This window comes from Ranitomeya variabilis, chromosome 2, assembly GCF_051348905.1.
Source record: "Ranitomeya variabilis isolate aRanVar5 chromosome 2, aRanVar5.hap1, whole genome shotgun sequence".
NCBI lineage: Eukaryota > Metazoa > Chordata > Amphibia > Anura > Dendrobatidae > Ranitomeya > Ranitomeya variabilis.
In genome coordinates this window covers 62,694,597-62,722,211 of record NC_135233.1, presented here as the reverse complement: position 1 = coordinate 62,722,211, position 27,615 = coordinate 62,694,597, and the positions used below count along the sequence as shown (strand labels likewise).

General features: G+C 42.1%; 1 protein-coding gene across 3 annotated transcripts in view; it reads left to right on the top strand.

Moving 5' to 3' along the window:
* The window catches only part of ASB3 (ankyrin repeat and SOCS box containing 3), a 130,674-nt gene that overhangs the window by 37,823 nt on the left and 65,236 nt on the right, over window positions 1-27,615 (top strand). For all 3 annotated transcript variants that reach the window (XR_013221020.1, XM_077282480.1, XM_077282479.1), the window contains exons 5-6: window positions 17,873-17,985; window positions 24,213-24,348. Coding sequence is in view for 2 of the 3 variants with exons in the window: in XM_077282480.1 (XP_077138595.1) it covers window positions 17,873-17,985; window positions 24,213-24,348 (249 nt within the window). In the remaining variant the exon portion in view is untranslated. The remainder of the gene's footprint in view (window positions 1-17,872; window positions 17,986-24,212; window positions 24,349-27,615) is intronic.

Sequence of the window (27,615 nt, the reverse complement as noted above, 5' to 3'; positions counted from 1 at the left end):
CCTGATCTGGTCTATGGTTTCTATCTGGACTGCTAAAAAATGGGATTCTGCCACCTCTCTGATAGGTTCATATACTTCGAGTAGGCAAACAGTCCCAGTCATCAAGACTAGTGTTGCTCACGGTCGTCTCGTTGAGGGACCGTGCTGGAGTCAGACGCTCCTGGTTCATTCAATAGGCACACGGCCCTTAATGATTCAAGGCCACCAGACAAGTGGTGTGCACCACGCCACAAATCCTACTCCAGTCCATCTAGAGTAAGCTCACACTCCCGGCCCACCCCAGCTTCTCCCACTTTGGCAGAGTTGGACAAAAATGGCGTGAGAGTGCCAAATTTTAGCGCAGTATCAATTTTCAGCTGGGCACAGTACCGTTGTATTCCACACTATTCTATCTGCCTTAAAACGCAGACCGTGTCGTCAGAAACGGTCAAACGAGAACATATTAGAATGGAGACTAAAGGTCTGTGTACACCAGCACCAAACCGCTATCGATCAGTTATTTGTTTGCCGATTGGCGGTCATTTAGTTGCCCGTTTACACAGGCAGACCATGTGTCAGATGTGCAGTGGATGATCCGTGATAAATCGTTCGCATAGGCTGCCATTGTTCTCGGCAGCACAGGTCGAAGCGCTGCCTAGAGCGATGATCTTTTGTGGTAACCAAAAGATTATTTCACCTGACAAACAAGCGTGTTGCTTATTCATTAGGTTCTGGGAACCTGTTTACACTGCACAATTATCTGATGTATGTCTGAGTGCCTGACCGTCCAGTTGGGCATTTTCAACCCTATCAAGATCCGCTGATGGTGTATGTCCAAGCTGTATCTCTTTGTTTTATCAATTTGGGGGGGTCCCAGTGGTCCAACCCCCTCTTAAATGTTTTTTTCATAACCTATGTATGTATTCCATAGATGTTAATATTGGGGAGTCCCTTCAGGGGTCCCAGGGTCCAGCGCTTTGGCCGTACCTGGCCACGACAGTCCGTAATGTTAGTCGTGCAGCACAGACCTTATTCCTCCCGTTGTTCATTATGTGAGTGCCGGGCTTATAGCTATTAGATGGATGAATTCGGGATTATACCATCTTTTTAAAGCCATGAATTCTGATTATCTGCTGAAATGGCGATGAGTCCGGAAACGTAATGTGTTTTATAGAATTTTAAATTAAAGGCATTGTGTTCATCACCATATAAATAAATGTTATTGTTCATCAGCCTAAGTCCCCGGTAATCTTCACAGCGGTCTCCTCTATCAGTTCATCAACTTTCAGAACTATTCCCGAAAGCTTAACGCGTTGTTTCTTTCCCAGCAAAAATGGGTAATAATGTTCCTAAAAGTTGTCGTGTGTTATTTTCTGTGCGTTGTTCGGATTTGCTGTAATAAACCAGGGCGTAATAATTTCACAAATTTGTACGGAACGCTCCTTAAATGTGGGGGTCTCTTCATACACTAGTGTTTGGGGTTTTTTTTTTGTCCAATAACATCAGCACTCCTGTTTATACGCCGTATCTGTTATTCACTTCTATAGGGTAATAGGTTCGTCCAGTATCTACAGACAATAAAATTTCCGATACTCGCCCTTTTAAAGGTTTTTTTTCCACTGCCACTAACTTCGACATAGGGAGGTGAACAGCGCAATTGATGTCATCTCTACGGATGCGGGAGGTGTTTGCAGACTACACATCATCTGCACTGCTCTCCTGCCAGTAGGGAATTGAGCAGCCCTGGACAATCCCTTTAAGCCGCGATGGTCTCTGCAGCCCTTTGATTATTTCCAGGGTCGTTGATTACACGTCATTAATCCAGTGTCTAGCCACATCAACCTCACGGAGAGACAGCAAGTCATCAGCTGCCCAGGAGTAAATGGAGACTGGTGGCTGGTGCTATGGCATCTTATAGGGATAGGTGGATATTAATTACTTCATTGTTATCGATCCCATACAATTTAATTATTGTCTGCCCCACATCACTGTTAACACGGGGCAATGTGCTGCCAACAGGAATGAGCTGCCAACTCATAGAAATACTGCAGCAAAATAGTAGCCTGTAGGATTTGATCACTTTTTTAAATATTTTTTTAAAGAAAGATCATAAATAGATTGTCTCCTGCCTATGGTAGGATGTGATAATAGTGCATCATATATTGGGTCTCCATGTGAGGAGCTGGCTTAGGACCTGAGCCCGCACCTTTACCAGCAGAGTGTGCTATAATAGCTGCTGTTTAGCTATTTAAAGATGATCTAACAGCAACTGTTTGCGGTTTAATCTGACAACAACATAATATAGGGCACAACAGCCTGATTTCAGTGATCTGTCACTTATTAGGCTTCGTGTTGTAGTTTCAATACAATCAGTATTTTATCAGCAGGAGATTATCACTACTGGACTAAATCTCATGCCCAGCAGTCAGGCTAATCTGTGTAACCCCGCCCCAACACCGATTGGTAGTTTACTGGCAATGTACAGTGTACACAGTACGCTGCCAGTCATGTGTGTGGCCGGGGCTACACACACCCTAATAGTCTTTACTATGCCATATCTACATCAGACAAACAAGGATTCTGTTAAAACTACACCAAGCAGTCCAGTAAGTGACACATCACTGGAATCAGGTTTTCTTTCCCTATATTATGCTGCTCTCATATTAGATAGCAAAAACCTGCTGACAGATTTCCTTTAAATACCTCCATCCCCCGTCATTGGCGCTTAAACGGCAAGATTTCCACTGCATGGGCATCAGTCCCCACACACGGCTTTCACACCGTGACGCGATCTCGGGGTCATGTCACGTTTTCATAGCCGTCATCTCCAGTCCTGTAGCTGTCCTTCATAAATGAATGCCATTTCGTCTATATACCGCAACACAACAGTAGTGTACTATGTAGATCAAGTGATCAACAAATTCTAAGCCCCCTAAAGAGACTAAAAAACAAGAAAAAAAAATAAAAAGTTGAATCGCCTTCCTTTTTTCCTCTTTAAAAATAAAGAGAAAAAAAATAAAAAATTCTATCGCCCAAATCCTAAAACTCGAATCTATCAAAATGTAAATGTAAGTAATCTGTATAATAAATGGTTTAAAGAGGAAAAAATGAAAAAAGGCTGTTACAGAGGTATTAGGTATGTATTACGGAGAGAGTAATTGATCCGAAGCCTGAGACCGCGCTACTGATAATGTAATGCGGTTCTAGAGACCAAATAAATTCATGTTCCCATAAGGTAGGACGTACAGTTGTGGCCAAAAGTATTGACACCCCTGCAATTCTGTCAGATAATACTCAGTCTCTTCCTGAAAATGATTGCAAACACAAATTCTTTGGTATAATTATCTTCATTTAATTTGTCTTAAATGAAAAAACACAAAAAGAATTGTCCTAAAGCCAAATTGGATATAATTCCACACCAAACATAAAAAAGGGGGTGGACAAAAGTATTGGCACTGTTCGAAAAATCATGTGATGCTTCTCTAATTTGTGTAATTAACAGCACCTGTACCTTACCTGTGGCACCTAACAGGTGTTGGCAATAACTAAATCACACTTGCAGCCAGTTGACATGGAGTAAAGTTGACTGAACCTCTGTCCTGTGTCCTTGTGTGTACCACATTGAGCATGGAGAAAAGAAAGACCAAAGAACTGTCTGAGGACTTGAGAAACCAAATTCTGAGGAAGCATGAGCAATCTCAAGGCTACAAGTCCATCTCCAAAGACCTGAATGTTCCTGTGTCTACCCTGCGCAGTGTCATCAAGAAGTTTAAAGCCCATGGCACTGTGGCTAACCTCCCTAGATGTGGACTGAAAAGAAAAATTGACAAGAGATTTCAAGGCAAGATTGTGCGGATGTTGGATAAAGAACCTCGACTAACATCCAAACAAGTTCAAGCTACCCTGCAGTCCGAGAGTACAACAGTGTCAACCCGTACTATCCATCGGCGTCTGAATGAAAAGGGACTGTATGGTAGGAGACCCAGGAAGACCCCACTTCTTACCCCGAGACATAAAAAAGCCAGGCTGGAGTTTGCCAAAACTTACCTGAAAAAGCCTAAAACGTCTTGGAAGAATGTCCTCTGGTCAGATGAGACAAAACTAGAGCTTTTTGGGCAAAGGCATCAACATAGAGTTTACAGGAGAAAAAAAGAGGCATTCAAAGAAAAGGACACGGTCCCTACAGTCAAACATGGCGGAGGTTCCCTGATGTTTTGGGGTTGCTTTGCTGCCTCTGGCACTGGACTGCTTGACCGTGTGCATGGCATTATGAAGTCTGAAGACTGCCAACAAATTTTGCAAAACACCAAAAAGAAAAAATTCTTCACATGAAGGCAACACCATTAAAAATTAATATAATCTTTTTTTCCAGATTCCAGGTTTTTCCAGTTGCCCCCTCTAAGTCCAATGAAGACCCTATCAATGCCCCTGACTTGTAGCCCAACTGGGTCGCATCCATGATACACCTTAAAGTGGCGTGGAATCGATTTGAGTTTAGATATGTCCGTTTCAGTGACAGCATCCTCAATGTCCAGTACGTGTTCGCGCACTCTTCTACGGAGCTCACGTGTGGTCATACCTATATAAATTAGGCCACACGGGCACGTGGCATGATAAATAACCGCTTTGGTGGTGCAGGTGATGGTATGTGTGATGCGGTATTGCTTATCTCCATTAGAATTAAGGAAATACTGGGCTGTCACGATATTGCAGCAGGCAACACATTTGCCACAATTCGAACAACCCCACGCAGGGCCCTTGGCCCCGAAGATGTATTTGGAACTGGGTACCCCGTGGTAACTATGTACCAATTGATCCCTAAGGTTAGGCGAACGTCTGTACGTAATTGATGGATAAGGCCCAATGCAACCCGCAACTGTCCTGTCCATCCGAAGCACTGGCCAATGTTTGATAATGGCCTTTCTAACCTCCTCACTCCTAGAATTAAAGTCTAGGATACAGCGTACCTGATCTTGATCTTTCTTGATTTGACATTTTTGTGTCAAAAAGAGAGTGCTTCTTTGACTGCAATGGGCCCTCTGGTATGACCGACATATAGTTTTCTTGCCATACCCCCGATCTCTGAAACGTGTCCATAGGTCTTTAGCTTGTTGTTCAAAAGATACGTCTTGGGAGCAAATCCTCCTGGCACGCAAAAATTGTCCTGTGGGGATGTTCCTGATTAGATGGCGTGGGTGCTGTGAGGAGGAATGTAACAAAGAATTAACAGAGGTGGTTTTTCGAAACAAATCTGTATGTATGGTACCATTGTCCCCCACTCGTATCGAGACATCCAGGAAGTCAATCTGTTGAGTATTATACTTATATGTCAGTCTGATATTCTTGTTGTTAGAATTCAATATATTGATGTATTCCTCCAAATTCTTTTCAGTCCCCTGCCACACCATCAGAATATCATCAATATACCTCCACCATGATACTACCCCCTCACTTAAGGGGTGGGGGTTCGTTTGAAAGATGTCACGCTCCCATAGTCCTAGGAATAAATTAGCATATGGGGGCGCACAGGACGCCCCCATTGCTGTACCCTGCATCTGAAGAAAAAACGACTCTCGAAACAAGAAAAAATTATGTGTTAATACAAAGTCAAGGGCCCTGATCAAAAAAGAGACCAATTCTTGGTCCAGACCACTACTGGATAGAAAAAAGGAAGCTGCTTCTATGCCATCCTGGTGTCGAATCGAGGTGTATAATGATTCGACATCACAGGTGACCAAAGATCAAAACATCAATCCTATTGGATTATTTGGATATAAATAAGATCTTTGTCAGACACCTAACCACCCCCAGACGAAGCATTTCGGTGCGAAACGCGCGTCGGGTGTGGTGGGTCCCCAGGAACGCTCCTACTGGTAAATATTAATACTCATGCCACTGTCTGCTCTTATGTAGTATATCTATATGTTATTTTTTGCACACTGTCACTTTACTGGCCTACTTTGCCCTAGTAGTAATAATGGTTATACTGCTATGTACTTTTATGACGTGTGTGATATATGAGTAACTGCACATTTGCACTTTTTTACTTATTTTATCGAGTTACTTATGGAGCTGTATTTTGGGTTACCCACCTTTTGTCCTGTGTTCTGTGTACCCTACCCGCCAATATTTTATTGCAACATGTGTTGTGTATTTCAATAAAGATTATATTAATTTTTAATGGTGTTGCCTTCATGTGAAGAATTTTTTCTTTTTGGTGTTTTGTATGCTCCCTTCACGGCAGCTTTACTAGGGATAATTATAGGAGTTGGTCAACAAATTTTGCAGCATAATGTAGGGCCCAGTGTGAGAAAGCTGGGTCTCCCTCAGAGGTCATGGGTCTTCCAGCTGGACAATGACCCAAAACACACTTCAAAAAGCACTAGAAAATGGTTTGAGAGAAAGCACTGGAGACTTCTAAGGTGGCCAGCAATGATTCCAGACCTGAATCCCATAGAACACCTGTGGAGAGATCTAAAAATGGCAGTTTGGAGAAGGCACCCTTCCAATATCAGGGACCTGGAGCAGTTTGCCAAAGAAGAATGGTCTAAAATTCCAGCAGAGCATTGTAAGAAACTCATTGATGGTTACCGGAAGCAGTTTTGGCTAAAGGTTGTGCAACCAAGTATTAGGCTGAGGGTGCCAATACTTTTGTCTGGCCCATTTTTGGAGTTTTGTGTGAAATGATCAATGTTTTGCTTTTTGCTTCATTCTCTTTTGTGTTTTTTCATTTAAGACAAATGAAATGAAGATAATAATACCAAAGAATTTGTGATTGCAATCATTTTCAGGAAGAAACTGAGTATTATCTGACAGAATTGCAGGGGTGTCATTACTTTTGGCCACAACTGTAGATGAGGGTGTTTGCTGATTATTACCTACACCAAGTCTAATTGTGAAAGGGGTTGTCTCCTGAAAGACTTTTATGGCATATCCATAGGATATTCCAAAGATAAGGACCAAGTGCCATATGAATTATAGCTGTCATGATCCATTTTTGGATTTGTGGTAGCTGTGGTTCCACTCAGTTTAAAACTTTTTCCCTTTTGGACTATTGGGGGTTAATGTCAGTTTTCCCCACTGGCAATCTGATGTTACTGCTGTGCTGCTGGGTCAGCTGATTGTGGGTGATATAGTTTCTTTCTGGAGACCAGCCTAGCAGGAGCAGCTATCGGGTGTCAGCCACGTCTGGTTTTTGCAGTTCAGTTGCTGTTTTCTGCGGTGTGGAGCTTAGCAGCGATGTTCATAAGCTGAGTGTGGTGTTTTTGTTACCTTGTCCCTTTTGGTGTTTGTCACTTTTCCCTGTGTGTATTATCTGTAGAGTTGAGGCTAGTGCTCCTTGCCGGCCAGTGCACTAGCCAGGGCAGTAATAGGTGACTACTAGGGCGAGGTATCCTGACAGCGGTGGGGGAGAAGGACCCGAATAGGGCATTACGGGAGTGCAGGGACAGGCTCAGGTTTGAGCTCAGGTGGTGACTATCCCCCATTCCCTATGGGTAGGGCCTCCTCTCATCTTTTCCATCCCGTTGTTTGTGAGTTGTGCCGTCCGTTGACCGAGCACCCATTGGGTCAGGTCACTCCGTGACAATAGCACTGCACACTAGTATTAATCATGAAAAATTCTAGTTTATTTAGGCTCAAGTAAAAACAAAAAAACAGAAGGAAACAAACACACGATTAACACACTTCAAAAAGTTTCATTGTGTTTTTGTCTCTCTTTTTTTTTTTTAATCTTTCATACCCTTACTTTACTGCAGTATCCGGCTGGTTTATGGCCACCAGTGAGTGCAGAGGTGGCTGCGCAGGTTCTGGATCTGTATTCATTGCTGTACGTGTTCCAAGCACATTTTCTTAGCAGTATTCGGAATTCACCTAGCAATGGACAGATAGTCGGTGCATGCGCGGTCACCTCTGCTCTCACTACTGGTCCGATGCCAGCTGGATTGGTGGACACTTTTTTGGAAATAGGTACAGGTGCCAGAGTTTGGACTTCCATCTATCAGACAGTAAGGATATGCCATAAATGTCTCTTGTAAGACAACCCTTCTTCGTTGAACATGTTATATTTTCTCCTTATAAAGTGGTATGCACCTGTCCCAGGTATCTCGGGTTCGGTTTCCTTCTCCTCGGTCTGCTGCCCTCTGCTGTGCTCCACGTTGAGTTTTGCAAGTTGCCCGTAGTGGATCTATAACAGCATCTCCCTAGACCCATTTAAGGCCCGTTTAGACACACAGCTGTGCCTTGAGATTGAGATTCTAGTCCTATGTTTGGTGGGCTCCACCATCTTTGCTTTTTGTGTTTGTGCTTGCATTCATCCCTGCTGCGTTCCGCTTCATCCACCCTGCTGTTCCTGAGATTCCTGTGTGTGTGCGCCAGGTCGTCGCTCCTACGTTCCTTCCTGCTTGCTGCATCAACGTCATGGGGTCTACGTAGACCTAAGGCTTAGATGATTCTCCTCTCCTCTGTTTTTGACAGATGTGATGATTTGACACATTGATAAAAATCATTGTTGTCGGCAGCACATTGCCCCCATGCAAACAGAAGATGTGCTGCCGATGACATGATGCTATGTTGTTAGAACGATCATATTAGCGACCATTCTGTCCCCACCACAGTTTAGTCTGACTGTGTAATCAGGTCAGTACGTGGCTACTATATCTCCGATGGGCCGTCATTTAACTGGATCGGTATGTACTAAATGGGCAATTAGTCAACAGTTTTCATCCTCACATAATTTGCTGAATCTGTAAACCAACAACTACAGGAAATATAGCAAATATGTTCAGAGTTGAAAAAGTGTTCCGGAATGTTTGATATAGGCTGCCCAAAAGCTTTTATTGGTAGGAAGATGTTGGGATTTGGGACCAAGCTCCCAAACTGGTATGTCCCCATATACATTGGACTGAAGTCATCTGAACCCCCGATATCTTCTGGATCTGCTGACAGCTTTGTGTAGAGAGGTCTCCCGACTCTACCCCAATGATGTTGGGGGATAGAAGTATCCGGCCTGTTGGATTTCCAATATCCCATAATTTTGTTCTTCGGGATAAGAACCTCTGCCTGAAGAGTCAGGCAGCAGAGAGAGAAAGGAGCAAAGAGAACAAAGGAGCGTTCCTGTCTATGGGCAGTCTGGGGAGATGGCTCCCAACCAAACCCATTTTTCGCCCGTCTACAATCTAATCCCGTCCGAACCTGCGATATTGTCAGGATCCGCTGACATCTTTATGTGTAGGGAGGCCTCCTGATTCTACCCCGATGATGTTGAGGGCTAGAAGTATCCGGTCTGTTGGATTTCCAATATCCCATCCTTTTGTTCTGCTGCGGGAGAAGAACCTCTGCCTAAAGAGTCAGGCAGTAGAGAGAGAAAGGAGCAAAGAGAACAAAGGAGCGTTCCTGTCTATGGGCAGTCTGGGGAGATGGCTCACAACCAAACCCATCGTTTGCCCGTCTACTATCTAATCCCGTCCGAACCCGTGATATTGTCAGGATGAACTGACAGCTTTATGTGTAGGGATGCCTCCCGATGATGTTAGAGGATAGAAGTATCCGGCCTGTTTGATTTCCTATATCCCATCCTTTCATTCTTCGGAAGAAGAACCTCTTCCTGAAGAGTTAGGCAGCAGAAAGACAAAGGAGCAAAGAGAACAAAGGAACAATCCTGTCTATGGGCAGTCTGGGGAGATGGTTCCCAACCAAACCATCGTTCGCCTGTCTACTATCTAATGTGTATATGGGAGCCTACGAGAAGAGACTGTGCTTGACGGAAGATCTGACAAGGGATTCTGGAGATACGTCAGGGAGTTCTGGACAAACTCTGTTCATATGGTTACCAGAAGCTAAGAGACCTGATGACGCTCAACTTCATCATCATTCTTCTTATTTATAGGACGTGTATATTTCATTGAGTTTTTTGATCCGGTGTTCCAGCTGCTTCCCACAACAAATCTTGTCAAACACCGTTCCTATTAATTTCTACATATCTGAAGCCATTACCAGACCTCGCAGACAGAATTTAAATGTAATATTCTGTGTTTACCTCTCTTTTTAAATGAGTTTTTTACGTTCCGTTCATACCTCTTTACAGTGTCTTGGGTTTCTTGATGGATGTTTATTAATAAATACTTTGCATTTGTTTAGAAGCCATGAAGGCTCCGCTTCCGTCTATCAGCCTATTTATTTTACAAGCGTCGCAGGTTTACAACGTACTTAGAGGCATGTACTACAGGGGGACGCTTCTTATCTGCAGGCTAATTACTGAGCTTTTCACTACAAGTGAGTGATGGCAGCGGACATGACTGCGGTGTGGGCACGATAAGCCTCAGAAGAAGGATGAAATATAAAATCAATGGAAATGTAATGGAAATTAATGTAAATAAAATTGAGTCCCGGTAATGGGAATATTTGTGTTTCCTAATAAGTTTGTTTGCATTTGGTTAAGGAGAAATAGATTGAACGCTGAGGGCTGGGAATGTAAATGTGCAGGATTTTATGGGAGCAAAGCACCGCTTAATGGGAAATTGATAGTCTGTGAGCCAGACACAAAGACATGAGGGCTCTTGTGGGTTAATTTATTATACATTAGTAGGTTACTGTATGATATTTTCAGGATTTTTGTAATACATTGGACAAGTTTATTATTTTAAAACTTTTGTATTCCACGTTTTTTTGCGTAAAATTGTGGGTTTGCTAAGAAAGTGCCATATTCTTCTTCTAGTTTTAGTAGAAACATTGTGGTTCCACTAGTAGAAGACCTACTGCGTAAATAGATCTCAATTTTTTTTATTAATACAATTTTAACTGCTTTGCCCTGTGGCCATTTCACCAATGTTTCCCTCTACTCGCTCTTCTCTTCAGCTGTCTGAGCTAATGGGTGAATAATGCTATGGTTTTTTTTATATAATTTACAACACACAAAACAATTGAGTCTATGGAGCACATGTTCAGATGCCACATGGAGGACACTACATAGCAGTACTGAGCAGTTTAGCTGTGAATCCAGCACTAGAACTAACATTCGCATGCTCTGTGTTTGTCTCCGCCTCTCAATTTCACTCTGCTCCTCCCCTCTTCTTATACTTGAATAGGCAACAGTATCTTATTTCCTTTGTGAGCTGGTAATCCATCATATCTTGATGGATTTTGCAATTTTTTTTCTTAATAGGTGATAAGTTCAAGAGGCTGGAAGAGAAGTGTGTCATAAGTGGAGAAAAAAGCTGATTTCGCTACTGCATTATTCTCTGCTCACATGTCCATTTTTCCATTTTAGGAACAGACTAGCGGAATTTATAATTAAAACAGATCTGTTTGCTAACTGATGTAAAAGGAATCAGAGGGGCGCAATTGATTGTTACGGGATCCGTCTGGCTTCCATTTGGTCTCCTTTTTTTGGAATAGAAGAAAAGGAATAAGCAGAACTTTTTTTCCCCTTTCTAAAATACTGACTGCAGACGGCCACCATAAAATTGAATGGGGCCCATTTGCTTCCTTTTGCATCACTAAGCTCACATTCCATTTTGGGCTTGAATCCCCATTTTTTTCTGGTCCTAAGATGAACCAGACAAATAGAATTCCTGAACAGAAGTGTATATCCAGCCTTCCAAAGTTTCTTACTTTCCCTTGTACTATTGATTTATGCAGAGTTTGTGCAAACAGCAGTGATCTCTTAATGCTGATGGAAATAAACCAGGGTAAAAAGTAAAAGAAGTTCAGTGTAATTATAGCTCTTACATCAGAAATATTACTTTGTTTCCAACCAGGGATCCAAATAGCATCCATCCTATATATTTATGGTCGCTGTTAGGACAAGTGTCCCCGCTGTTACACAGGTTTAGAGGCCAGCGAAGCCTCCTAATAAATGGCCTCCATTACCTCTGTCGTGCATTATAATAATTTGTGTGCTTTTGTTGTGCATTAGCAGTTTGCACAATTTGCTTTAGAAAATTTCACATTTTCAGTGGGAACAAAATTTAAGATGGAAAGCAAAATGCAGACACTGAAAATGCAAATACTGTGTCTTTAATGGCAAGCGTTCTATTTTTCTGCTGTCCTGTAGCAAGCTCATGTTGTTCGGGTGATGGAGGCTGATTATAGGTGGTGTATGATAATGGAATTTGCCACAATACTGCCTGAAAATTAAAGGAGTTGTGACTTCATTTTCTCAAAGGAAATCTATTTGCACAGAAGGTATTCGCTAAGTAAAAGCAGAGCAGTACCGGGCCACCATGATGTCCTTGTAGTTACCGGCAGGGCTGTGGAGTCGGTGTCATGGAAATTGAGGCGTCGGAAGGTCTGGCTTACCGACTCCACAGCCTTGGCAGGGCTGTGGAGTCGGAATCGGAGCCCATTTTGGTGGAGTCGGTGTCATGGAAATTGAGGCGTCGGAGGTTTGGCTTACCGACTCCACAGCCTTGGCAGGGCTGTGGATTCGGAATCGGAGCCCATTTTGGTGGAGTTGGTGTCATGGAAATTGAGGCGTCGGAGGTTTGGCTTACCGACTCCACAGCCTTGGCAGGGCTGTGGAGTCGGAATCGGAGCCCATTTTGGTGGAGTCGGTGTCATGGAAATTGAGGCGTCTGAGTCGGAGGTTTGGCTTACCGACTCCACAGCCCTGGTTACTGGTAGCGTAAATGGCATGTTTTAGTCATGTATGTGGGGCACCGCACTGAGCAGTCATGGTTGTGCTCACAGTCATTCCCGCTGTTAACGTGATGGATATCCCGCTTACCCTGTAAATGTGCCATCTGGCTACGATCAGGCATGATTTGGAGTACAGCCGTGACTTCTCGGAGCTATGTCCCAGGTGATCGGAACATTAACATTGTTCTAGTTCTTCTACACTGGAATATAAACATCATTCATACCGTAACTGTACGCCATACACTGGCCTTCCTCTACTTAGGCAAAATTAGTTTCTTTCGGCAAGAAAGCCAATGCCACCTAGAAGATGTAGCTACCCTCTAATCCAGTGGCCTGTTCCATGGCTTGTTGAAGGGAATCTGTCAGTAAGATCATCCCGACCCTTTTTTGTCCCCTCCAAATCGCATATTTGGGTATGCAGCTCTATGAAATGTAAATCGATCAACAACATGCTGTATTCCTGAGAAATTCATTTTTCAATCATATGCAAACGAGACGTTAAGTGCTCTGGAAATGAAAAAGCACTTCTCTGCCTCCTGAAGTTGTTTCTATTCCCATCACCAGCCTCGTTAGTATCATTGATAGCTCACTGTCTGATTTAATTGCCTGGTGTCTGAGGTCACCCCCACCCAGGCGATGATCAAGCTAAAGAGGATGGTGCTGGGTGGGAAAACTAGTTACCGTAAGTGCTATGCATGCCCAGGGCACTTAACGCCTCATTTGTATAAGAATTCAAGTGCTACTTTCTGAGGAACACAGCAACAGATAGAAGATATAAAGGTGTTAATGGATTTCCATTTCAGAGACCTGCATGACCATTGTCAGGAACCAGCCAGGGAGATCTTGCAGATGTCCCACTGATGCCACCATTGTCACGGATCAGCACTCCACTGCTTCCAATCGTCAGGACAACTATGCAGTTGACTGATGATTAATGGACAAGGTCACGGCTGCTTTCGCTACTAGGCCGGTTATTGGGAACTCACAGTGAATGTATACTATATACATATCCGATTCCAACATGTGGAATATATATATACTTCGGAACGGTCACCACCAAGCTTCGCAATAACCTAAGAAAAATTAGCTGCCACCACCAATCGTTTATACAGGCCGATAGGACACCTGTTACAGTTAGCGTATGGCTTCAGAGATGCGGTTTATTGAGCAAGAGGAACAAAGCTATTTAATTTTGTATATTTAATCGGAAAAGTAGGCAACGTTTATAAAAATATACAAAAAGGGACAAAACAATACAGTGTATATACAATAACATAAAATAAAAAGGGATAGCGAAAGAAAATGACTAAACCTGGCGTCACGGGAATTGCTCTGTTCTTTATGGAGGGAAGGTTTTTTTTTTAGGAAAATGGAACAATTGTACAGCAAGCTGTGCGTTCCAGAGTTGAACAAATAATATATATTATTATAATTCAAAATCTGATTTTATGAGATAAGTCACTACAACATACCTCCTCTTGGTGAGCTCATATGGGTGGTCACTGGGATGTGGCTAGGTGCCCAAAAATTATGAGATCCCCAGTTTTCAGGATATCTGTCCACCTGGATGTCCCAGGTGGGAGATATTAATGCCATATTTCCTGTCATGATTTTACCTTTCCATAGACTGGAAACATGGCATATATATCAAAAATAGATCAACTGACCGAACAATATATATATATAAGTAATTTGTAGCCAAAAAAAGTCAAATACAAAAATAGATCAATGGCCACATTCATCTGTGCTAAAAACTAAGGAAATGTGAAATATGTGAAATGTGAATAGCATACTGGCTTATGAACTTTATGAACAAACACATGAGATTTTTAGCACAAGATTTGCAAACGTTGTGAGCCCATTCACCAAAACGTCAAGGTAATCTCAGATCGAATGGGTAACTACACTGACTGCCTAATGTGAACACTTACCTATGGCTAATAACAGGATAAAGCCTACTTATATAGGAGGCTCAGAACCAACTGTGTTGAGATGTAATTAAAACCTGGAGAAGGGCGGGACGTTCAAGTCAGAAAATAGTATATAGTAAAATAGATCAACTGACCGAACAATATATATATTAGTTTTTAGCACAGATGAATGTGGCCATTGATCTATTTTTGTATTTGACTTTTTTTGGCTACAAATTACTTATATATATATATATATTGTTCGGTCAGTTGATCTATTTTACTATATACTATTTTCTGACTTGAACGTCCCGCCCTTCTCCAGGTTTTAATTACATCTCAACACAATTGGTTCTGAGCCTCCTATATAAGTAGGCTTTATCCTGTTATTAGCCATAGGTAAGTGTTCACATTAGGCAGTCAGCTCAGATACCATAGGTAAGTGTTCACACCAGGCAGTCAGTGTAGTTACCCATTCGATCTGAGATTACCTTGACGTTTTGGTGAATGGGCTCACAACGTTTGCAAATCTTGTGCTAAAAATCTCATGTGTTTGTTCATAAAGTTCATAAGCCAGTATGCTATTCACATTTCACATATTTCACATTTCCTTAGTTTTTAGCACAGATGAATGTGGCCATTGATCTATTATGGCATATATATCGTCATCCATCAACCGATATTAATTTGGGGCTGATGCACAGACCACCCAGTGATGTAAGTAAATGCATTACGTTCGTTACAACGCCAAAAATATATCTCCCATAACTATAGGACCTATGCCTGTCACAAAACCCCCAATATTCACAACTGTAATTGGACTCCAAAGAGTCTGATTCTTTTGAACATAGGAAGTCTTCCCTCCACAGGCCCCCTCCCTGACTTTTCTACAAACTGTGCCTGGACTTTTGTGTCTACTATCCATCAGATAACCCACTTTAATTACCTGTTCATAGCAGGGGGTCTTAGCTGAATAGTGGAGTGTTTTAGAGTGATAGCCCTTTTTTTCCTTCAATTCATGATGAAGCCATGCTTCAATCCACAATGTGAGGGTGACATGTCTACTCTCAAGAGATGGATTTATAGATTTTACAATTGTACACCTATGACACCCATTTATGTGGTTTGTGGAGGGGAGGGATCGATGTTATTGACCGATTCCCTTTTAAAAGCTTCAGACACTGATTCATAAGCCAGTTACATTTCCTTGGTTGCAATTGCAAAATAAACTAATTTGCATACTTCAGTATTTCCCTTCTGCCAATCTGTTTGAGTATACCCAGTGCATGCTTGTAGATTTTCATGAATCTTCACCGGACGTGTGAAAAAAACAAAAAAAAAACAGCTTAGGACTTTAGAGTAGAGAGAGAAGAGTACGGAATTATTAATTGAAGGGCGTTAAAGAGTTAAACATATAGTATGAAATTCACTATTAGTTTCGAACAACCCCTTTAAGATGCCTTTACATAATGTGAACCTGTCTGCAAAGGTTTCTTTCTGAAACAGTGTGTTCTCAGTGGGCACATACCCAGTATATTTTCCGTCTTGATCTTCTGGATGGATTGTTCTCTATGTATTTCAGTAGCAGACGTGTATGAGAATATGTGCAGCTTACATTGAACGCCACCTGTCAATTTATGGTGTATGTCAATCAATGTTAAAGTAGATTTGACCCTCGCAATGCAAAATGGATGAAATTCCTCAATATCACATTTCATTGCAGATTTTGACTTCCCCATTGAAGTTAAGGGTGGAAAATCCTCACTATATTGCGTAGTGAATGCACACTATAAATTGACATGCTGCAGAATTACAAATCTGCACAGTGGAGACAAGTTCTGCAGTGTTTGGTAAAATCCCATCCAGATAGCTGATCTGTAATCCACTGCAGAGTTTCCACACTAATCTTCACAGAAGGTCCACAGCTTTTCCATTGTGTGTGCATTTACCCTTAGGGCTCGTGCAGTCGACCGTTTATTTTGGTCCTAGCACGATCCTACAAAATATCTGATCACACTCGGATTAATGTTATTCTATGGGGCCGTGAACATGTCCAATTTGTTCCTCTAACCACCAAATCTGTCCAAGGAAGAAATTTCAGCATGCCTCATTTGCATACGAAAATCGGATTGCACTTGGCCCTGCAAGTCAATCAGTCCATGGAAACAATCTGATTGCGCTCGGAGGACATCGCAGTGCAGTCTGGTTTTCAGGGACTAGAATGGAGAAATGTTTTTTCCTTATCGTCTCATCCAAGTGATCAGAGTATGGTGGGCATAATAGGCCAGATTCTTTCGGATGAGAGAAGATACGGTAGTGTGACCACAGCCTTACTCAGAGATCTTTATCCATACACAGACTGGCTTAGCTCGATCTTGGCAAAGTCTTATAGAACTGCATTCCATAGGCTACAGGTGTGCAGACCACCAAACATATACATAAATGAGCTTAAGGTAGGCTATATAACTAATGCATTTTAATTAGCCCTGGTTCCCTCATTATTAGATAGTTCCTATGACCTGGGTCTCTGAATTGTCAATTTCAAACCTGTGCTCGGAAGGGCAGTGTCGACATGAGGCCAGAGCAGTATCTGTAGGGGTATGGCAAGCCTCCAATTACAGTAGCTAAGCTAGTGCCCTCTATGCATCAGTTGTGATGGAGAAGGGGGCTGGCTTATACACTGAAATAATAACTTAGCCCACGCCATTCACACACTGCTCCGTTCGTTTGCCAAAACAGGAAAAACTTTTCTATGTCAAGTACAAGATTGTAACTGAAGCTGCCGGGACCTTGGATGGACCAGTTAGAGAAGGATCAGGGAAACTGATGTGCTGCTGATTGGTGGGACCGGTTTCTGAGACCCTCAACCATCAGGCTAGAAAGTGTGCAACTCTTGCATGGCCGACACAGAGCTATATATGAGTTCAATACCAAGTATATGAGTCTATACACAGTTGTGTGATTAGAGTGGTGTATGGACCCATCGCAATCCCTATAGAATCTAAAAAAAAAATTATAGATGATAGTTCCCTTTTATAGCCCATTTATGTATATATTTTTTTAACTTAAAAAACCCTATGTATTGCAAAAAATAACTAAATTCCAATATCCAGAGAGAGATTTTTCTTAGTATGCGCCGAAGGTAAATTCTTGTCTGTGATTACTTCTCAGTGTTGGAGGCGGGGTAAAGTCATCTCTTGTCATTTCCATAAGGCGTGTGGTTTGTATGTGGGCTGGTTTATAGGAGAAGTGTAAAGTACAAGGTATTGAGATGTAAATCCTGCACTGCTGCTACCATTCATTTTTATATTTTGTGTTGATACAACCTTTTCCTCTTTTTATCCCAGCTGTGGAGAGCGGATCCGAAGCCGTCGTCAAGCTGCTGCTAAAATATAAAGCAAATATAAACGGGCCACATGCTTGTTCAGGGTGGAATCCGCTTCATCAGGCTTCATATATGGTAAGCAGGACCGCATCATGATGACAAGACAGACTATATGCTGTTTTCCTAACCAACCCAATGAAAGGATTTCCAATTTTATAGATTACCGTTCGTTACCTACGTTACTGATCCCTTTCAGAGGTGGCCGGTTTCCTAGGCACAAAGGATAGTACTTGCAAACTATTTTCTATGCAGCTGGCTGTAATTTTTTATATTTGTGTAATCTCACTTTCCGTCCACTTAGCTTGATTGACGGTTCCTCAGTGTACCTCCTCCCTGCTCCTGACATCTCACACAGCTAAGTACAAGCTGCAGGTGTTAGTCAGGCTGAATGCACTTTGTTTTTATGAGTTCTTTCAGTTTTTACCTGGACTAATAAAATAATCATCTTAATATCAGCATTAGACAGCTATTTTGACATAGATTTTCAAAGTAAGTACAACATTCTCTTCAGAGATCTACCTAAATATGTATGCAGTTTATATTGCGAAATCTAGTATCAGATCCACTTTATGTTGTTGGATAGTGTGGATACAGCCTATTTTCTTTTTTGGATTGTGATATTAGACATAATATATCACTTATATATATATATATATATATATATATTACTTTTAAAATATTTATACTTAGGTGATTTTTCATTTATTGTGCTTTCAGGTTTTTTACTCCCTTTCTTCCAAAAGCCAACATTTTTTATTATTTATTTCCATCACCATTTCTGAATGAGGGCTTGCTTTTTGTTGGATGAGTTGTAGTTTGGAATGATGACACCATTCATTTTACCATATAATGTGATGGAAAAACATAAAAATCCAAAGTTGGATCAAATCTTGAAAAAAAATTCCGCCTTTGTTTTTTTTATTTCGCTTTTAAGGTATTCATTGTATGGTAAAATGATCTGGAAACAAGATTTTCTTGGTCAGTATGATAATGGCAATACCAAATTCACATTTTTTTTTTTTTGTAAGTGTGTTGAAAATTTGTTTTTATTTTTTTTAAATTGGGGTTTGTGCTGCACCCTGAGGCTGTTAGTTGGTGTCTAGTCGTGGCAACCCCTTTGACAATACATAGTTATACGAAGGTACAAAGGCTTCTTTTTTTTCAAGTATTTACCATACAGGTTACTTAATTTTAGATTTTGATAGGCCGTACTTTAATGGATGTGCAAATACCAAATACGGTATGTTTTTTTTATTTTTATAATTTCTTCATTTTTAATGGGGAGAAATTGGGGGGTATTATACATTTATTTATATATATATATATATATATATATATATATATATATATATATATATATATATATATATATATATATATATATATATATATACACTCACTGGCCACTTTATTAGGTACACCTGTCCAACTTCTTGTTAACACTTAATTTCTAATCAGCCAATCACATGGCGGCAACTCAGTGCATTTAGGCATGTAGACATGGTCAAGACAATCTCCTGCAGTTCAAACCGAGCATCAGTATGGGGAAGAAAGGTGATTTGAGTGCCTTTGAACGTGGCATGGTTGTTGGTGCCAGAAGGGCTGGTCTGAGTATTTCAGAAACTGCTGATCTACTGGGATTTTCACGCACAACCATCTCTAGGGTTTACAGAGAATGGTCCGAAAAAGAAAAAAAATCCAGTGAGCGGCAGTTCTGTGGGCGGAAATGCCTTGTTGATGCCAGAGGTCAGAGGAGAATGGGCAGACTGGTTCGAGCTGATAGAAAGGCAACAGTGACTCAAATCGCCACCCGTTACAACCAAGGTAGGCCTAAGAGCATCTCTGAACGCACAGTGCGTCGAACTTTGAGGCAGATGGGCTACAGCAGCAGAAGACCACACCGGGTACCACTCCTTTCAGCTAAGAACAGGAAACTGAGGCTACAATTTGTACAAGCTCATCGAAATTGGACAGTAGAAGATTGGAAAAACGTTGCTTGGTCTGATGAGTCTCGATTTCTGCTGCGACATTCAGATGGTAGGGTCAGAATTTGGCGTAAACAACATGAAAGCATGGATCCATCCTGCCTTGTATGGAGCATCTTTGGGATGTGCAGCCGACAAATCTGCGGCAACTGTGTGATGCCATCATGTCAATATGGACCAAAATCTCTGAGGAATGCTTCCAGCACCTTGTTGAATCTATGCCACGAAGAATTGAGGCAGTTCTGAAGGCAAAAGGGGGTCCAACCCGTTACTAGCATGGTGTACCTAATAAAGTGGCCGGTGAGTGTATATATATATATATACGGTATATATATATATATATATATATATATATATATATATATTATATTATATTCAATATTTTATTTTTTTTACACTTTATTTTTTAATCTTCTCAGGGGATTAAAAGCTATTTTATACAGTATTTAATTTTTTGGTACCCCTTAGGGAACTTTAACCTACGATCATTCGATCGCATGTTCTGTATACGGTAGTATCACTGTATTGCAGTATGTAGAGTAAAGTGTGGTCTCCTATGAAGCTCAGCCTGTCACTGGTCTCTACAGGAGTTCCAATTGGTAGCAGCTACCACTCCATTTAAAAACCATTGTCAGTCGCTGCTATTAAAAGCACATGCCGACTGTGTAATACAGCCGGCATCTTCTACTTGTGGAGCGAGCTCTACTCCTGTTTATAGTCTGTATTCTTCTTTTTTATTCTCTGTACATGATTATGGGGCAACGATCTGACCTGAGATTCTGTTAACATAATTTAGAACTATACTTCTAAGAGCTACATTGACCACAGAAAACCATAGACAAGGAGATGTTTATTAACTTTTATCAGAGACTGTTGTGGGCATGCTCTGTAATCTGTGCAGAGATCATTGTGCAGAGATGGGAATGAGGTGAGCTGTGACCATCCCATATTTCACCTATTGTGGACCCTTTGTTAGCTTCTTTATAGAGGTGTTCTCTGTCATTGTAATCCTGTCTGTAATAATAATGAGACTGCTGAAAAACCATCTGTACGGAATCATTTAGCCTAATATGAGGCTCAGTGGTCAGAGTAAAAACTGTAAGATTTCACAATATTTTGTGTGTGGAGACACAGGGTCGTCCCACCGCATGCCCGCTCTCCCTTTAGCGTGGGCATGAGGGTAAAACAGTGTTGCAATACTTTATTGAACCACAAAAGAGGCAGCTAACACGTAGATCAGTCCCATCACAGTTCCCAAGATGGTGCACATTACAGAGTCTCACTCTTCCTCTGACTCGTCAGGATAATCGCAGCTGTTACTTCAGGTTTTCCGGGGGCCGATTACCCCAGCTTTGGCACGCACACAGAGAGGAGGCAACGACAAGCTTAGGAAGATGACAGTCCATTGTGTATAAGTCCAGTTGACCGGAGGGTCACAACTTGGCTTCTCCAAACATCTCCATGGAACCAGGCGACCGGTGAGTCCCTATCCTGGCTTTTTCCAAACTTCATGGATTCGCAATGGTCAATGGAGCAGATCTGTATTCTTTCAGCCGGGGCTGAGGTCTCCTAAGCTGGCATCCTGTAGAGTGATAAATCTGTGTCCCTCGTGATGTAGCTATGTTGTCTTGGCAGCTGTCCTGTCTCTGGTCCTTTGGATGTCTTGGCTGAATCTCTGGCTCCCTCTGTCTCTTAAGGTACCGTCACACTAAGCGACGCTGCAGCGATACAGACAACGATGCCGATCGCTGCAGCGTCGCTGTTTGGTCGCTGGAGAGCAGTCACACAGACCGCTCTCCAGCGACCAACGATGCCGAGGTCCCTGGGTAACCAGGGTAAACATCGGGTTGCTAAGCGCAGGGCCGCACTTAGTAACCCGATGTTTACCCTGGTTACCAGTGTAAAATGTAAAAAAACAAACACTACATACTCACCTTCGCGTCCCCCGGCGTCCGCTTCCTGCACTGACTGAGTGCCGGCCCTAACAGCAGAGCGGTGACGTCACCGCTGTGCTGTGCTTTCACTTTACGGCCAGCGCTCAGTCAGTGCAGGAAGTGGACGGCGGGGGACGCGAAGGTGAGTATGTACTGTTTGTTTTTTTACATTTTACACTGGTAACCAGGGTAAACATCGGGTTACTAAGCGCGGCCCTGCGCTTAGTAACCCGATATTTACCCATGTTACCATTGTAAAACATCGCTGGTATCGTTGCTTTTGCTGTCAAACACAACGATACACGGCGATCTGACGACCAAATAAAGTTCTGAACTTTAATCAACGACCAGCGATATCACAGCAGAATCCTGATCGCTGCTGCGTGTCAAACACAACGATATCGCTATCCAGGACGCTGCAACGTCACGGATCGCTAGCGATATCGTTTAGTGTGACGGTACCTTTAGAGGCATATCACCTACTTTTATAATTAACAAGTGTCCTTCATTCCAGCATTTACAGATAAAGGGAAGAATGGTGAAGACCAACTGGCATTGTTTGATTATCTAATCTATTTGCATAGTTTTTCCTCCTATTTTCAAAGTCTGTTTTCTTGACCAACCAGAAAGAAACACATTAATACAAAAGTCAGCATATAGATAATAGTCTATTCCGTCTGACTTGCTACAAAATAGACGTCTGGTTGATTAAGATACAATGCTGTGTCTCCGCTTGTGTAAGGCCATGTGCACACGTTCAGGATTTTTAGCGTTTTTTTCGCGTTTTTTCGCTATAAAAACGTGATAAAAACGCGAAAAAAACGCTAACATATGCCTCCTATTATTTACAAGGTATTCCGCATTTTTTGTGCAAATGTTGCGATTTTTTCCGCGAAAAAATCGCATAGCGGAAAAAAAAGCAACATGTTCATTAAAAATGCGGAATTGCAGGGATTCCGCACACCTAGGAGTCCATTGATCTGCTTACATCCCGCACGGGGCTGTGCCCACGATGCGGGAAGTAAGCAGATTATGTGCGGTTGGTACCCAGGGTGGAGGAGAGGAGACTCTCCTCCACGCACTGGGCACCATATAACTGGTCAAAAAATAAGAAATAAAATAAAAAATAGTCCTATACTCACCCTCGATGTCCCGCGCAGTGTTCCCGCCTCACCGCTGCACGCTGCCGTTCGGTTCCTGTAGCTGGTGTGCGGCGAAGGACCTTGCCGATGACGTCACTGTCCTGTGATTGGCCGTGACGTCACGGAAGGCCCTGTGCGCACACACCAGCTATAGGAAGACGAACGGACGCCGCTGAGGAGATGTCTGGGTGAGTATAAGCATTTTTTTATTTTTTTTATTATTTTTAAACATTCTATCTTTTACTATAGATGCTGCATAAGCTGCATCTATAGTAAAAAGTTGGTCACACTTGTCAAACGCTATGTTTGACAAGTGTGACCAACCTGTCATTCAGTTTTCCAAGCGATGCTACAGATCGCTTGGAAAACTTTAGCATTCTGCAAGCTAATTACGCTTGCAGAATGCTAAAAAAAGCGAAAAAAACGGAAAAAAAACGCAAAAAAAAAAATGCGGATTTCTTGCAGAAAATTTCCGGTTTTCTTCAGGAAATTTCTGCAAGAAATCCTGAACGTGTGCACATACCCTAATACAGATGAGAATATAAAAAAATAAACACTTTACCAAAAATATTTTAAAAATACAATTAAAGGGGTATACCCATCTTCATTATCCTATCTCAATATGTATTAGATTTGATAATATTAGCAAATACTTCTACTTAAAAATATAGTATAGTTCTTCTGATTCGCTATGTCGCTTACACCATGATCAGGCATTGCAGTAGCTTAGGTATCCTTGTTTGCGACCACTAAACTCTTACCATCTAACTGTCACTATATAAGTGTTCGTAACCATGGACATCTAAGGTACCGCAATGCCCTGCACAATAGGGTAAGCGACTTAGTGAATCAGAAGAACTATACTACATTTCTATTTGGTAATATTATTATACCTATTACATATTGAGACAGGATCTTGGCGATGGGAGTAGCCCTTTAACGTAAAATAACATATCAATAATGTTGTTTCTGATGACCTATCAAAAGGTGTATCTAGATGTCAGCAGAGAAAAGCGGACACTTGAGCTTCATGACATTGAGGGTTTTTTTTTTCAGTACAACATGCACACAAAACTGCGGCGTCTGATGATTAAAGTTCATAAAACATTTGTGAAATTGTAAATCCTGTGCAGCTTTGCCTGCAGTGATTGTTTTCTGTCCATATTTCTTTAACAAAGCTGTGATTTTTCTTTTCTTGCACATTTTCGTGTTTGGGCTCATTTAGTGCCTTGTATTTTCAGGGACGCACTGACCTCCTACAGCTACTTCTCCAGAATGGAGCCGATAAGGAATGCAAAGATGATTTTGGCATTACACCATTATTCATTGCAGCACAGTATGGGAAATACGAGTGCTTAAACTTACTGCAGTCTGTTGGTAAGTGGCTGAGCAAGTGAAGTGTTGTGAATACCTGCGTATCAGTGGTGGCCGTCCTTACAGTGAACCTGTCAGCAGGATTGTGCTCCGTAACCTACAGACAGTGTCAGGTCGGCACCGTTATACTGATTACAATGATACCTGGTGATGAAATCTGTCTTGTGGTTGTTGTTTTATCTTTATTTGTAGTTTTCAGTTAATGAGATTCTGGTGTTTCGGGGGCAGCCGGTGAGCGGGGCTTTATGTGGTTCTCTGCCTACATATTCATCCTTGTGGGCTTTTGACAGGTCACTGATCCCTCATCTGACCCCCTATTTTACATGCTGCAGATAATATTGTTTGAAAAAAAAAATTAACATTCATCGCAGGCGCTCGATAGACGCACTGCGCATGCACCGCCGTTGGAGCAAAAAAAAACACTTTGCTTCAGCGAAATGGCGACAGCGCTTACACAGTACCATTTATCGGAACGCAATAGATGAGAGGTGCCATCTTGATGGAGCCATTTTTTTTTTCTCTAGCAAAATGGCGCCGGCGGCACCTGCCCAGTAGCATCTATCGGAACACAACAGATACTACAGCTGAGGCATGGCTGCTGATGCCATTTTGATTAAGATAATGACTAAATCAATACATGCATATTATCCATCGTATCATGCTACAGCCCCTGCGCCTGCCTGATAAATATTATTTTTTCCCCCCACATATTCTATGCAGTATGTAAAATAGGAGGCAGGTCAGTAAATGATCCGTGATCTGTCATAGGACATCAGTATGAATATGTAAGCAGAGCTCCACATGAAGACCCCCACAGGCCGCCTAGGAGCTCGAGCATATAATTAACTCAAAACTGAAAATAAGGATTACACAACAACCACAAGACAGATTTCATCACCAGGTATCATTGTAATCAGTATAACGGCGCCAACCTGTCACTGTCTGTAGGTTACTGTGCACAATCCTGCTGACAGGTCCACTTTAAGTATTACTGAAGACAGCTGGAAGATTTGTCTTGTTTCTGTACTGTCCACTACTAGACAACCCCTTATTAATGGCCTCTGTGAACAACAATTAAAAAAGAGCAAGACAAAACTCTCGATCTACCTAACAATACGGCGACTATCCTCCAGTCACAGCCACGTAACCACTGCAGCCAATCATTGGCTGCAGCCTTCAGTATGCCATCATAACGGAAGAAAAATTGTTCTTCTACCCTGAAATAACAGTGACTTCTGCAGCCACTGATTGTCAGCAGCTGACTGGTGGAAGTCACAGGTGTGTTATTCTGCATCCTGGGACTATTAATAAGGGGTTGTCCAGTAATGGACAGCCTCTTTAACCCCTTTCTACCATTTGACGTACTATTCCGTCCATGTGGGGTGGGCCTTACTTGCCAAGGACGGAATAGTACGTCCAGAGCGATCAGCCGCGCTCACGGGGGGAGCGCGGCCGGGTGTCAACTATCTCAGCTGACATCCGGCACTATGTGCCAGGAGCGGTCATGGACAGCCCCCGGCACATTAACCCCTGGCACACTGTGATCAAACATGATCGCAGTGTTTCGGCGGTATAGTGAAGCATCGCGCAGGGAGGGGGCTCCCTGCGTGCTTCCCTGAGACCCTCGGAGCAACGCGATGTGATCGCTTTGCTGCGAGGGTCTCTTACCTCCTCCTCCCTGCAGGCCCGGATTCAAAATGGCCGCGGGGCTGCATCCAGGTCCTGCAGGGAGGTGGCTTACCAGCGCCTGCTCAGAGCCAGCGCCGGGAAGCCTCCCTGCTGTGCCTGTCAGATCGCTGATCTGACACAGTGTACAGCAAAGTGTCAGATTAGCGATCTGTCACTATAATGTGATATCCCCCCCTGGGGCAATGTAAAAAAGTTAAAAAAAATTACATGTGTGGAAAAAAAAAATCCTAAATAAATAATAAAAAAATATATATATTGTTCCAATAAATACATTCCTTTATCTAAATAAAAAAAAAACATAAAAGTTAACCCCTTCAGAGAACACCGAAAAAAAAAAAAAAAAAACACGGCAAAAAACAACTCTTTATTATCATACTGCCGAACAAAAAGTGGAATAACACGCGATCAAAAAGACTGATATAAATAACCTTGGTACCGATGAAAATGTCATCTTGTCCCGCAAAAAACGAGCCGCCATACAGCATCATCAGCGAAAAAATAAACAAGTTATAGTCCTCAGAATAAAGCGATGCAGAAATAATTATTTTTTCTATAAAATAGTTTTATCGTATAAAAGCGCCAAAACATAAAAACATGATATAAATGAGGTATCGCTGTAATCGTACTGACCCGAAGAATAAAACTGCTTTATCCACTTTACCAAACGCGGAACGGTATAAACGCCCCCCCCCCAAAAAAGAAATTCATGAATAGCTGGTTTTTGGTCATTCTGCCTCACAAAAATCGGAATAAAAAGCGATCAAAAAATGTCACGTGCCCGAAAATGTTATCAATAAAAACGTCAACTCGTCCCGCAAAAAACTAGACCTCACATGACTCTGTGGACCAAAATATGGAAAAATCATAGCTCTCAAAATGTGGTAACGCAAAAAATATTTTTTGCAATAAAAAGCGTCTTTTAGTGTGTGATGGCTGCCAATGATAAAAATCCGCTAAAAAACCCGCTATAAATAGTAAATCAAACCCCCCTACATCACCCCCTTAGCTAGGGAAAAACTAAAAAATTTTAAAAATGTATTTATTTCCATTTTCCCACTAGGGTTAGGGTTAGGGTTGGGGCTAGGGTTAGGGCTACAGTTAGGATTGGGCCTAAAGTTAGGGTTGGAGCTAAAGTTAGGGTTATGGTTTGGATTACATTTACGGTTGGGAATAGGGTTGGGATTAGGGTTAGGGGTGTGTTAGGGGTGTGGTTAGGGTTACCGTTGAGATTAGGGTTAGGGGTGTGTTTGGATTAGGGTTTCAGTTATAATTGGGGGGTTTTCACTGTTTAGGCACATCAGGGACTCTCCTAACGCGACATGGCGTCCGATCTCAATTCCAGCCAATTCTGCGTTGAAAAAGTAAAACAGTGCTCCTTCCCTTCCGAGCTCTCCCGTGCGCCCAAACAGGGGTTTACCCCAACATATGGGGTATCAGCGTACTCAGGACACATTGAACAGCAACCTTTGGGGTCCAATTTCTCCTGTTACCCTTGGGAAAATACAAAGCTGGGGGCTAAAAAATAATTTTTGTGGAAACAAAAGATTTTTTATTTTCACGGCTCTGCGTTATAAACTGTAG